Source organism: Ranitomeya imitator, chromosome 5 (assembly GCF_032444005.1).
Source record: "Ranitomeya imitator isolate aRanImi1 chromosome 5, aRanImi1.pri, whole genome shotgun sequence".
In the NCBI taxonomy this organism is placed as follows: Eukaryota; Metazoa; Chordata; class Amphibia; order Anura; family Dendrobatidae; genus Ranitomeya; species Ranitomeya imitator.
Window position 1 is genome coordinate 578,954,771 of NC_091286.1, and position 14,348 is coordinate 578,969,118.

The following is a 14,348-nucleotide window of genomic DNA, read 5'->3' on the forward strand; positions in this document are numbered from 1 at the left end:
ACCCAGATCTACGTCCTTCTACAGAACCTAATAATTGTATGATACAATATTGTTCTGCTCCAGGAAGACATCCAGGCCTCTCTTGAACCCCTCGACTGAGTTCGCCATCACCACCTCCTCAGGCAAGCAATTCCAGATTCTCACTGCCCTAACAGTAAAGAATCCTCTTCTATGTTGGTGGAAAAACCTTCTCTCCTCCAGACGCAAAGAATGCCCCCTTGTGCCCGTCACCTTCCTTGGTATAAACAGATCCTCAGCGAGATATTTGTATTGTCCCCTTATATACTTATACATGGTTATTAGATCGCCCCTCAGTCGTCTTTTTTCTAGACTAAATAATCCTAATTTCGCTAATCTATCTGGGTATTGTAGTTCTCCCATCCCCTTTATTAATTTTGTTGCCCTCCTTTGTACTCTCTCTAGTTCCATTATATCCTTCCTGAGCACCGGTGCCCAAAACTGGACACAGTACTCCATGTGCGGTCTAACTAGGGATTTGTACAGAGGCAGTATAATGCTCTCATCATGTGTATCCAGACCTCTTTTAATGCACCCCATGATCCTGTTTGCCTTGGCAGCTGCTGCCTGGCACTGGCTGCTCCAGGTAAGTTTATCATTAACTAGGATCCCCAAGTCCTTCTCCCTGTCAGATTTACCCAGTGGTTTCCCGTTCAGTGTGTAATGGTGATATTGATTCCCTCTTCCCATGTGTATAACCTTACATTTATCATTGTTAAACCTCATCTGCCACCTTTCAGCCCAAGTTTCCAACTGATCCAGATCCATCTGTAGCAGAATACTATCTTCTCTTGTATTAACTGCTTTACATAGTTTTGTATCATCTGCAAATATCGATATTTTACTGTGTAAACCTTCTACCAGATCATTAATGAATATGTTGAAGAGAACAGGTCCCAATACTGACCCCTGCGGTACCCCACTGGTCACAGCGACCCAGTTAGAGACTATACCATTTATAACCACCCTCTGCTTTCTATCACTAAGCCAGTTACTAACCCATTTACACACATTTTCCCCCAGACCAAGCATTCTCATTTTGTGTACCAACCTCTTGTGCGGCACGGTATCAAACGCTTTGGAAAAATCGAGATATACCACGTCCAATGACTCACCGTGGTCCAGCCTATAGCTTACCTCTTCATAAAAACTGATTAGATTGGTTTGACAGGAGCGATTTCTCATAAACCCATGCTGATATGGAGTTAAACAGTTATTCTCATTGAGATAATCCAGAATAACATCCCTCAGAAACCCTTCAAATATTTTACCAACAATAGAGGTTAGACTTACTGGCCTATAATTTCCAGGTTCACTTTTAGAGCCCTTTTTGAATATTGGCACCACATTTGCTATGCGCCAGTCCTGCGGAACAGACCCTGTCGCTATAGAGTCACTAAAAATAAGAAATAATGGTTTATCTATTACATTACTTAGTTCTCTTAGTACTCGTGGGTGTATGCCATCCGGACCCGGAGATTTATCTATTTTAATCTTATTTAGCCGGTTTTGCACCTCTTCTTGGGTTAGATTGGTGACCCTTAATATAGGGTCACCATGACGTCCTCTTCTGGTCTTCACGCCACGGCTCCGGTGCAGGCGTACTTTGTCTGAGCAAAGTACTGCAGTGCGCAGGCGCTGGGCCTCTCTGACCTTTCCGGCGCCTGCGCACTGCAGTACTTTGCTCTGCCCTCAACAGGGCAGACAAAGTACGCCTGCGCCGGAGCCGCGGTGTGGAGACCAGAAGAGGACGTCATGGAATGAAGATGGGAGGCCCCGGACCGGACCTGAGACACCCATCGGAGCAGGACCGCCCCTGGGTGAGTATAATCTAACCTCTTTTTCTCCTCTTTCAGGTAACATCGGCGGCTTATCTACAGCATTACAGAATGCTGTAGATAAGCCCCTGATGACGGTGAGCTTACCTCACCATCGATTTTGGGGGTGACAGGTTCCCTTTAAGTCAAGGCTTACAGAGTAATAAGTGATTTATGGAAATAGGTGAAAGGACATAAAATACATTATCATTCAATGGCAGGAAAATGATACATTGATAATAAATCGTTCCATTAACATTTGCTATTGTTAAAATCCATTAACCTTCTAGTAAAATCCAAGAATGAGAAAAAAACGTGAGATGAGCAGACTGGCATAGCTCCAAGGAAACATAAGGTGGGCTATATGGCCTCAAGAAACGTAGGGCTTATTCTTGGGACAGAGGGTCCATTACTTTTACTTACAGGCTGAGGGACAACACTTGTATAATAAAACTGGACAGTTCCCGTCCTTCAGGGAAGAAAACAAGTGCTATACTTACAGCGTGTAATTCACCTTGGTGACCCAATATCGGAGAGGCTCCCAATGCTGGCACAAGGCAGGTATGGCTAGTTCCCCTGGGCACTTACAGACTTGTTATGAGGCTTCATCTACCAGATATTAAAAGATTCACACTTACCTTCGGGACACTGGCAGCTGAACCCACTGGGACTCGTCAAACAGGTGGCACCATTTCTACATGGCTGGGGTGAGCAGTGATCCACTAGAGCTTCACAATATTCCCCGGTGTAACCTGCGTGCAGAACATTGGTAAACCGCCTACCCTCATATTATGTGCCATTATTTCAGGTCCGGCCAGTACATATGGCTGCTGATCACATACCAGGCAAGCAGGTACAGGTCGCATTGTTCCCGTTGTGCCTCTGTGGGAGGTCACTGCAAGTGGCATTATTTTGGCACGGGCGACTATGGCAGGCATCATATTCCTCACAGTATGAGCCAATGTATCCAGCATTACAACGGCAGGAATAAGTGTCCTGAGGATAGAAAATGGAACAGTTACACATACAAAGAAAATTAAGAAAATATTGAAGTATAAAAAAAAAGAATAAAGGAGAAGCAAACAAATTACATTTTGGCCAGGGACAGTGTATGGTTCTCTGACCTGGTGGAAAAAGGTAGGACACTGCTGAATACCGGGATCTGTGAGGAGGGAGAGTCAAAATGTCTGCCTCCTATACACACAGGGCTGCAGCTCAGAATGTGAGATGTTGAACAGATATAAAGAAAAGTTCTGTGTGCGGATAATGCATGTGACCGCTGCAGCTAATCACTGGGCTCAGAAGTCTTGCTACATTGGTGTCAGAGGTGAGCCTAGTACTTGGCTGCAGCGGTCACACGTTGTAGTCATGATGTCACTATTGCAACCTGTTAGAGGTGAGTGGATCGATACGTGGGACTCTAGTCCAACACCCAGATCATTGGCTATTCAAAAGCCATGCTGGAAAGGGATTGGTGGGCCTCCAATCTAGTGACCGAGTACCGCCGACCTGGACCGGAGTCCCGAGAATTGATCCGCTCAACTCTACAGTGTGTCAACAGAGACTACTGTGATCGTCAGTGAGGCAGCGCTGAAACAGGAGGCGGTAATGCTCATTTTATTATTTCTACCCACAGCAAGCCTATGCAGAGGAGGTAACCTTAATCCCAGAAAACCTCTTTACTGGCTGAGAGCCCTGAGACGCTCCGCACAGTCACAGAGAGAACTGCTCCCCGCTTACAGCTGCACAGTCCTCTCTATCACCTCCTAGCACTCATCTAGCTGGACAATCAGTGTTCAACTTCTCAGTAGGAGGACAACAATGGTGACCAGGAGAATAAGTGGACACCAAGTAAATTTGAGCAAAGGTTCATGTCCATGGGCTAATTTATTCTAATAATGAGCGCCAATCAACTACATGAAAGTCTTCAAGTGCTCATTAACAGGTCCGTTTACATGGGGTGACACTAACTGTATAGGTATAAGCGGCTGAGGAGAAAAAATAGCGCAAAATAGTGTATTATCCGATAGTAATTACTAAAAATGGTATCAATATATGCTGACCTGATCCCAGGTTTTATGGCTGCTACAGATGCACGGGTAATTTCACCAGAGAAATATGTAAAAAATAGAAAGTTTCTGGTCTGTATCCGTGCTGTCAAAGTTTTTTTTATTTTTCTACGCGTTTCGAAGTGTAAACCTCTTCTTCTTCGGGAAACAAAAAACATATAGCTATATGTAAATGATATATGTTTTTTGTTTCCAGAAACCACCGGAGACTAGACGGAGGTGGACATGACTTGGGGATGGGTGGACTGAGAACTCCTGCAGCCTTTGTTTGTATTGCAGTGTAGATTTTAAACAGGAGTGATGTTGCTTTAAGAGGAAGGAGTTTAGATGTTTGTGCCTGGTGTATTACTGTGAGGAGGGTGGGGCTTATATAGGGGAGGCAACTCTGGCTCTCCCTCTTTCTCTCACACGATGGACAGGAGGAAACATGTCTGCAGTCTCAGGGAGTATAATACTGGGGTTATCACCTCACATTATAGCTGATAGGAGTACATTCACTTCACACATCATATATTAGTGTAGTATCAGCTCCTACATCATATATGGGATCAATTTTTCCTCAGAAATTCATGTAGCCGCCATGTTCCCTCATGTGTACCTCCCTGCAGACATGGCTGATATACTATCCACATTCATTATGTATTAGTGTAGTCTCAGCTCTTACATCTTATTTGGGAGTAATATTACCTCAGAGATTCATGTAGCTGCCATGTTCCCTCATGGGTCTGTTACAAGTTGCCTCACACACTGCAGAGACAGCTCCTGTGTGACCTGCTTACAGACATGGCTGTTGTGTCTTATTTCTGCTGTATTGTGCAGAGTCTTCATGAGTTTTGTGTATCTGTGTGATGGGTCAGAGCATTGACACATACAGTGTCTGCTATTGGTAGCATGGAGCTGGGCAGTTGCAGGGACTAGTCACTGGTGAGAGGGAGCAGTAAAGGGATGGTATATATATATACCTTATATATATATGAGGGTAAGAGGCTGCACTTCTTGTCTGTGCATTGCATGCTGCTGTCTGCTGATTCCCCCCTTCCCATTTATGGAGTCTGGTGACCTGCATGTGACCTCATCTCTGCTACAGTACAGTCTGATGATGCTGGGTGATAACCAGGTTTCCTTCACTATCTATATGTGATATATGAGTAAAGGCTCCATCTCTGCGCAGCATGCTTATCATGTATACAGACTTTGAGTACATGTTAGATCCTGGGTCTCCAGGTTATTTTCCTTGCTGCACATATAATCTGTACATTACTTCCAAATCCGTGCTTTATTTCTGGAGATAAGGCAGCCTTTATTCCTATTATGTTGCATGCTGTCCTGCCTGATATATCCACCCCTTTTTCTGTATATACTTATGGCTGCAGGCAGCTTATCACAAGCCTGAAGCCTGAGTGGATTACCTGGAGCCTTACTATATATATTTTATCAGGTGTCAATAATTATTCGGGGAGTAATTCAGCACATGGTGGGGTGGTGAGTGGGCACTAATAACTCAGCACATGGCGGGGGCAGTGAGTGGGCACTAATAACTCAGCACATGGCGGGCAGTGAGTGGGCACTCCTAGTGTGATGCTGCACCTTGCTCTGGAGAACACATCATGGGCCCAGTTTTCAGCCCTGTCTCTTGTCTATTGTATGTAGGTAGTGTGACTGACTGGGGACACAGACCTTGCCATTTTCTGCACATACACTTATGGCTGCAGGCAGCTTATACTAGATCTACATATTATATTTTCTTATGATGTATGTGCAGCTGGTGGTTAGAGAGCCTGTCTGTAACTGCTGTAGAGGAGCAGGCGGCTTCTTTATTGTTACAGCATATAACAGCATTGCCCATCATCGAATGTATCTGACCTTATGATGGGACATTTTCCAGGATCAACCTGTAATATACCTTGGTTGTAAACTTACATGGTGTTTTCATCTTCACTTATCCCACATCTTGTGCAGTTAGGGGGGGGGGAGGGGTCCTTGAAGTTGGTTATAAATTGGTCTGGGGGATCCATTGGGATATGGATTCCTCTTTTTGGAATTTAATTTGGTTCTTGATCTGGTGAATGGTAGAGGGGATTTTCAGCAAGGGTTTGTTGAATCCTCAGGAAGTTCAAGTGAACATTGGAACCCTGTGGTTATGGTGCTCCCGAGCTAGTGGGGTAACGGCTGGGAGTAATTGTTGGTACATTTTATGTTCACTTTTTGTTTGGTAATCACCAGATCTTATGAGCTTCAAGGACTCCTCCCAGCATGTTAATGTTCTTTATGCTTTGATGTTTTATTGTATGCTGTTTTTAATTCTTATATTGTCCCCTTCATATATTTGCAGGAATGGTGTATATCCACTGAGTGCTAAATTTTATATTACCTAAGATGGTGGATAGCACAGACTAAGTGGATTACCTGGAGCCGGGCAGTTGGGGGGTTCCTTGAAGTTCGTTACAAATTGGTCTGGGGGATCCATTGGGATATGGATTCTTCCTTTTGGTATTAAATATGGTTCTGATCTGGTGAAATGTGGAGGGGAGTTTCGGCAAAGGTTTGTCGGATCCTCAGGAAGTTCAAGTGAACATTGGAACCCTGTGGTTATGGTGCTCCCGAGCCAGTGGGGTAACGGCTGGGAGTAATTGTTGGTACATTTTATGTTCACTTTATGCTTGGTAATCTCCAGATCTTATGAGCTTCAAGGACTCCTCCCAGCTAGCTAAGGTTATTTATGCTTTGTTGGGTTATTGTATGTTTGTATTAATAAAGGTGTGTATTAAAAAAAAAAAAAAAAGCACTTATTTGTTTCTTTTTTAGTGGGTCCTTGAAGCTAATTATAATTTGGTCAGTAGGGGTAACCATCTCAGGTATGGACCCTCTGTTTAGGGGGGGTGTTCATCATAGTATCACCCCTTGTGTGGAGGAGTAAACATCTCGGGTGTGGCCCCTGGATGGAGGGGTGTACATCATAGTATGACCCCGTGGAATGGAGATGTAACCATCTTTGGTATGGCCCCCTGGTGTGGAGGAGTGACCATCATGGTATGGCCCCCTGGTCTCCAGAAGCATTTATATCTTACAAGACCCTGTTAGGGTAAAGTCCCTGTGGTCATGGCAATCATATTCTACATGCATACAAATTGGGTTATATGCCTGGGGTGTTGGACGAGGTCCTGAATAGTACCTTGACAGGTCATATGCCTGGGGTGTTGGACTATGTTCTGAATAGGACCTGGACAGGTTATATGCCTGGGGTATTGGACTGACGTCCTGAATAGCACCTGGACAGGTCATATGCCTGGGATGTTGGACTGATGTCCTGAATAGCACCTGGACAGGTTATATGCCTGGGGTGTTGGACTGACGTCCTGAATAGCACCTGGACAGGTCATATGCCTGGTGTGTTGGACGAGGTCCTGAATAGTACCTGTGACTTGAGAATGCTGAGGCACTGATTTTGACTGTTTATATTGACCAACTCCTATTTCTTTCAAGGTTGTTGTCTGGAGAATGCAGTAATCTGGAGCATCAAACTGAAGAGCAATGTACCTAATATGGATGCCCTGGAGTCAGTGGGAGTGACTAAGAGAAAAGTAATAAAATGCATCCCGATGCCCTTTAGCCAGTGGGAGCGGCTAGGGGTGAAGACATCAAGTGCATTGACACGAAGGGCAATGTGCCTATTCCCAATGCCTTTGTCCCAGTTGGAGAAGGTTAATGGTATATGTTATCAAGTGCCTGTAAAGCAATTAACAATGGCGTGGCAAGGTTATTAATAATGTCTTTCTAGACTTTTCTGCAATAGGCTTATTTCATTTACCATGTCCAAATATTGCAGAAATTATTTAAATTATTTAATGATCGGTTATAATGTCGATTTTATATTGTGTATGGCTTTTAATTACTCCTTGTTTATAGTATCTTTCTCTTTATATACACTCATCACTTTTTGGGTAGTAATAGTAAGTGGGTTTAAGAATTGGTTACTGCACAGCCCAGCTACTGTATGTAATGGTGGTTTCTTGAACTGAAATCTGTGAATTAGTGAGTTATTAGAGCTGGCTACAATACATGCAGTATAATAGTTTTTGAGGCATCACAGATGTCATTATACAGGTAGTCAGACTGTGGCTACCCCTTTGTTATGGTTTAGTTTCTGCATTCCCTATTATAGGATCCACATTGCAGGGTGTTTAGCGGCTGTTATTTTGCTGTAGTTACCATATTATCGATCATAATTTGGTAGTGTTGCATTGTTAAAATTAATCTGTTGCAGTCCTGGAATTTTGTTCCTTATATGCACAGTCTTTCCATAGCATGCAGATCTGGTTGATGACTTTATTAGGCATGGGTGATGGGGGTCGAGTCCATTCAAGGTGTCAAATGGCCTCGCTGGTGGCGGTTTAGGAGTCAGGTGGAAGTTGCAGACAAGTTAAGGTGGACTCATTTTAACTAATAGAGGATGTAAAACCTCATGGTGGTGAGCAGGCTCGGCTTTGGTGGCCAGCCTCAAGGACGTTGTAATGGTAACATCAATCAGGGGCGGGCACAGTGGTTAAGCACAGGGTGAGGATAATAGGGTCATTGGTGCCCTGAAAGTTTACTGGCTCTGCTTGAATGGCAAGCCAGTGCGTGCCGCCCCTTTATGGCTGTCTGTCCTGGTGCTGTATGTCAGACAGCTGGGGATATCGCAGTACTTGTGAATCCCAATGTACTAGCACTCCACCTGACTCCTACTGTGATTATTTAATCCTGTGATTTGAATAAAAGCTGTGGCCATTTTGACAACCAAAATAATGTGTTTTGTGTATTTATTTTAGTACCTAGGTTTACAGTAGTTATGGTGGTTTTAAGGAGTGGGGTCCATCCCATATCCAAAAGTCAAGAAACCACCGGAGACTAGACGGAGGTGGACATGACTTGGGGATGGGTGGACTGAGAACTCCTGCAGCCTTTGTTTGTATTGCAGTGTAGATTTTAAACAGGAGTGATGTTGCTTTAAGAGGAAGGAGTTTAGATGTTTGTGCCTGGTGTATTACTGTGAGGAGGGTGGGGCTTATATAGGGGAGGCAACTCTGGCTCTCCCTCTTTCTCTCACACGATGGACAGGAGGAAACATTACCCGCCCTCCCGCCCTGTTTATAATCTCTGTCCTTACACTTTTTAATTATTGCTTGTATAATGATAAATGCTTTATTGTATTTTTGAATTTGTCATTGTATATCTTGTACCAGGTTCAATTGTATATTGGCTATAAAGAGTTATTATTTGTGGCAACCTTCTAAGCCCAAGGGAAGGGCAATCCTTCAGCCATGGTTCCCTGGAGGTTTCCTCCACAGGGGGTTTTTCCTCTCCTGAGCGCTGTAGGATGACTCTTTGTGAGTCGGGGGTTTGCCAAGTTTAGTCCCATTAATGCTTTTGCAGGGACACCTAATTTTTAAGTTTGCAAAAATGATTTAATTATAAAAAAAAAAAAAAAAAAAGTGTCAAATGAGACTTGGAATTTATAACCCGTCACGGCTTTGCGGTTTAGGAGTCAGGTGGAAGTTGCAGACAAGTTAAGGTGGACTCATTTTAACTAATAGAGGATGTAAAACCTCATGGTGGTGAGCAGGCTCGGCTTTGGTGGCCAGCCTCAAGGACGTTGTAATGGTAACATCAATCAGGGGCGGGCACAGTGGTTAAGCACAGGGTGAGGATAATAGGGTCATTGGTGCCCTGAAAGTTTACTGGCTCTGCTTGAATGGCAAGCCAGTGCGTGCCGCCCCTTTATGGCTGTCTGTCCTGGTGCTGTATGTCAGACAGCTGGGGATATCGCAGTACTTGTGAATCCCAATGTACTAGCACTCCACCTGACTCCTACTGTGATTATTTAATCCTGTGATTTGAATAAAAGCTGTGGCCATTTTGACAACCAAAATAATGTGTTTTGTGTATTTATTTTAGTACCTAGGTTTACAGTAGTTATGGTGGTTTTAAGGAGTGGGGTCCATCCCATATCCAAAAGTCATGAACAAGAAGTGGGCTACACTTCGAAACGAGTAGAAAAAAAAACAACCAACAAACTTTTTTTTTACATTATCTTTGGCAATTGATGGTTCTTCATGACCTGGCAGCGCGGAAACAGACCACAAACTTTCCACTTTTCACATACTAATTGTATAGGGGCAGAATGATAGTACGACCCCTCTGTACCCATATAGCACGCGACTTGCTGGCAGATCATCCCATTTACTCGGGGATATGTGCCGCCAGCAACAGAGATTTATTGGACTGAATAAATGATCCAATTGGTCAGCCAACAAATGTGTTCTCATTCTTCGACTGATCAGCGACACGTTTACATGGGCCAATAATCAGGAATGTTATGAGTGATCATTTGCCAAATATCGGCCCATGTAAAGGGACCTTAGTTCTTCGCTACGTACTCAAACATTAACTCACTCACTCTACTAGACTATGAAGGGATGCTGACATTAACCCCGCCACAGACCACCAGGGTTGCACATAAAAACCCCTTCACTTCCCTAGACCACCAGGGTTACAGATATTATTCCACTTACTACCCCAGACTACAAGGGATACAGACAATGACCACTTCAGCCGCCCTAAACCTGAATGTAGTGTACAACTATTTGGCTGGTTGCTGTGTGGCCCAGTGAGTGTAATATGGCCGATTATTGGCGCACTGCATGGCAATATTGATGTATAGCCGGATATAGTGCCCAGATCCCTCCCGGGCCCACTCAGTATCTGCAAGGGCTTACATAGAAGATTGGCCAAGGGATAAATAATTCATAGGTCTGACATCAAGACTCTTGCAGCAACTAAATAAATAATAATAATTTGGGGGCTCTAGCTGTTAAAATAAAGGGTTAAATCACGGAAAAAACTGGCGTGGGCTCCTGCACAATTTTCTCCGCCAGAGTGGGAAAGCCAGTGACTGAGGGCAGATATTAATAGCCTGGAGAGGGTCCATGGTTATTGGCTCCCACCGGCTAAAAACATCTGCCCCCAGCCACCCCAGTAAAGGCACATCTGTAAGATGAGAAAATTGCCCACGCCAGTTTTTTTTCTGTGATTTAACCCTTTATTTTAACAGCTAGAGCCCCCAAATTTTGCACACATACACTCCTATCATTAGTAGTGGGGGATATGTAAAAAAAATAAGGGATATGAAATGGTTTACTGTATGTAAACCATGTCTCATATCCTGTCGGGTTTGGGAAGGAGATAGCAAAAGCCGGCAACTGAATTACCGGCTTTTCTGCTATCTAGCGCTATGTGAAATATGAATATATGTATATCTGTGTATCTCGGCCATCAAAAACAGACCGTATTTTTATACATTGTGTGTGACTCCGGCCTTAGAGGAAAAGTATAAGGCTATATGCACACGTTGTGGATTAGCTTTAGGAATTTCTGGTGCAGACTCCGCCTCTCTTGGCAGTAAAAGAAGCTGCAGATATGTTGCGTTTTTTTGTACGCATCCGCAGCGTTTTTTGTGCATTTTTGCTGCGTTTTTTAATGGATTTGCTGCGTTTTTTTACCCCTGCGGATTTCTATAATGGAATGGGTACAAAAACGCTGCAGATTCACAAAAAAGAAGTGACATGCTACTTTTAAACCGCAGCGTTTCCGCAGCGGATTTTCCGCAACGTGTGCACAGCTTTTTTTACATTGAACTGTAAATCAATTGCGGAGCTGCAGCGTTTCTGCACCTCAAAAAACACTGCGGATCCGCAGAGAATCCGCAACGTGTGTGTGGTGATATATGTGTTCATATATTATATAAACATCTCTATATGTGTGTAGGGACATCTGTCTAGGGTTATATGTGTGACTAGTGATAATGTAGCATCTGTCCTGAAGGCAAGTCGCACCTAGGTGTTAATAGGTACTTCCTTGGGACAAGTAAGACCTCTGTCTCCAGATCTCACCAGGAGGCCTAGCTAGAGCCAAGAACAAAGGAATACTTGACACCTCTGAGTGCTTGGAGGGGAGATGCTAATTGCTTCTTGAGGGTTAGCTATCCCTGAGAACCTTTCCACAAGAGAAATAATATATTCATTAGTAGCGTGGCCGTGGCCCAATCAAACAGGCAGCAGTTATGATATTGGCTTGAGGGGCCGGTCTAGAAACCTGACCTCAGACCAAAGTTATAAATTTAGGCTGCAGACAGAGAATTGTGTTCACATGTGAGGGCAGCCTGAGAAGCTGATGTGTTCCACATTTCCATTCACCCCCCCCTCAGGGAGCAGAAAGCAGACTACCAGTTAGATGATTTCTGTAAGTTTATCCTGTTTATTTTGACATTGTTTGCTTAAGTTGTATGTCTTTTTATTATATTTTTATACCTTCTTCTTATTGTAAACATTGAACCTTTTGCTATTAAAGTATAAAACTTTAATAAGTTGAACCTTGAATGTTCTAAAGAATCCATAGCCTAGAGGTGTGTGAGCCTTATGAGTGATAAACATATTTTTATTAGTATTATTTCTGGGACTCATCGCCCATGTATTCGATGAGTGGTGGTAGCGTGTATGAGCGGGTGTGTGGCCTGGGTCGGTGTGTGATTTATGCTCCCATTACAGCATAGAATAGAGGTTGAATGCGGGACAGAGTGGGGAGATAGATTAACCCTTGCAGGCACAACCCCAAGTCACGTGTGAGAGCAGGCACGTGACGAATAAGTGACACCACGGAGTAGGGATCCGTGACAGTGTGCACATAGCTTAATAGAAACACATCACCACTTCTGTATTTATCACCCACTCCTGGTTTTGGCTTACAGACACTGAGGTAGAATACTGACCAACTACTGAATGTGTGACTGTGGCCTTCATCTGGCACTGCCAGTGTCAAAGGCAAATCTGAAAAGTAGGATGTTACCAGTGTAGCCGGAATACATGGGAAGTTCACCTACACTATTGCACGGAGAGGGTAAAGGCCGACGTTCTCACACGAGCAGCAGCTATTGATAAGGAAGTAACATGACATACCTACATTATGCATTGTTTTATTTCGCACATGATAAATACTATTATTACCGATACTCCATAGTCTTGTGTGAACTCACAGAAGCATTACAAGCAAGATTACAATTTCTGAAAACCATTCCCAATATCTATAACAAAGCCCTGTAATGCCCCGGGGTGATAAATAAACCTTTCACACGATAACGAGGACTGCTTGTTAATAAAAAGTTGCTTTAATCTGATTAGCGCCGCTGCATGAGACGCTTGTGAGCCGCATTCCGGATAAGACGGTGCATTAATCTTCCTGTAGGGCATACTGGAGTTGTCACTGCTATCAATTTATGATTCATGGGAGCAGGGTTTACACAAAGGGTTAATGCTTTCTCTCTGCGACATGGGATCTACGTCTCGGTAGCAGAAAATTAGACGTTTTAGTCATTGAAATGTGGAAGCTGAAGAGGGGCTGGCAGTGCTAAGCTCATCATCAGTCTGCACATGGTCATAGAAATGGGACTCTCACCAGCAGATTGTGCAGCGGAGGAGGGGCGGCGTCACTGCTTTTTACAACAAAGACCCCAGCACAGAAGCATTGGATTGTCTGTGTGGTGCCCTCCGTAGCATGTGCCATCAAACTAAAACATCAGCTGGGAAATAACATGTAAATTCACAGAAGGACTAAACAAACATGGCCATAATGGACAGCTTTGTATCACACCGCGCAGACCAGGGATGACAAATTTACCCAGCAGCTCCGGCCTAATGACTGTTTAACTATCTGCTGAACATTGGCATTGGCACCGACACAATCAGCAAAACACAGATGGCGCTGGGCTACGACATGCTAATTTAAAGAGACACTGACCTCTATATTGGAGAAAGTGCTTGTCCTGCGCTAGTCATTCCATTATTGATGGATACATTCATGGTTAGGACTTATGGCCAATAAATATAGCATTTATTTTATTATTTATATCATGATCAATGTGACTGGACTGACAGAAGGGTGGTAGGTAGAGAGAAGATAAGAGGGTGCAAACAAGGGGACAATAATGAAATAGTCATTTTTCTACAGTGATTCTTTAACCCCTTTACCCCCAAGGGTGGTTTGCATGTTAATGACCGGTGTAACAGGCCAGATTAACCCCCCCGCCCAGAATATACCCGGGGTTAAAGTGGCCTATACCAGATTATACCCCGGGTATATTCTGGCCCAGCCCAAACTATACCCCGGGGTACAAATTGGACTAGTCCAGTTTATACCCCTCCAGGTCAGAATATACCCCAGCTACTGTAGATCAGATTTTTCAGGCTTTTGAGAACAATTGCGTGACATTCTGAATAATGGGGCACCGGCAGCACCCAGGGCCCCAGGCAGCACACAGGGGCCCCAGGCAGTACACAGGGGGCCCAGGCAGCGCACACCTCCCACCGCGACGGGATAGTATGTCACATGTCAGAAAGGGGTTAAAGGGAATCCG

At 44.0% G+C, this 14,348-nt stretch overlaps 1 protein-coding gene across 1 annotated transcript in view; it reads right to left on the minus strand.

The window, feature by feature from the left end:
* Nucleotides 1-14,348, minus strand: part of DNER (delta/notch like EGF repeat containing) — a 411,277-nt gene that overhangs the window by 112,622 nt on the left and 284,307 nt on the right. Inside the window, exons 6-7 of the mRNA XM_069727849.1 lie at nt 2,678-2,831; nt 2,474-2,587 (exon numbers count right to left, since the gene is read on the minus strand). Of these exons, the coding sequence (XP_069583950.1) occupies nt 2,474-2,587; nt 2,678-2,831 (268 nt within the window). The remainder of the gene's footprint in view (nt 1-2,473; nt 2,588-2,677; nt 2,832-14,348) is intronic.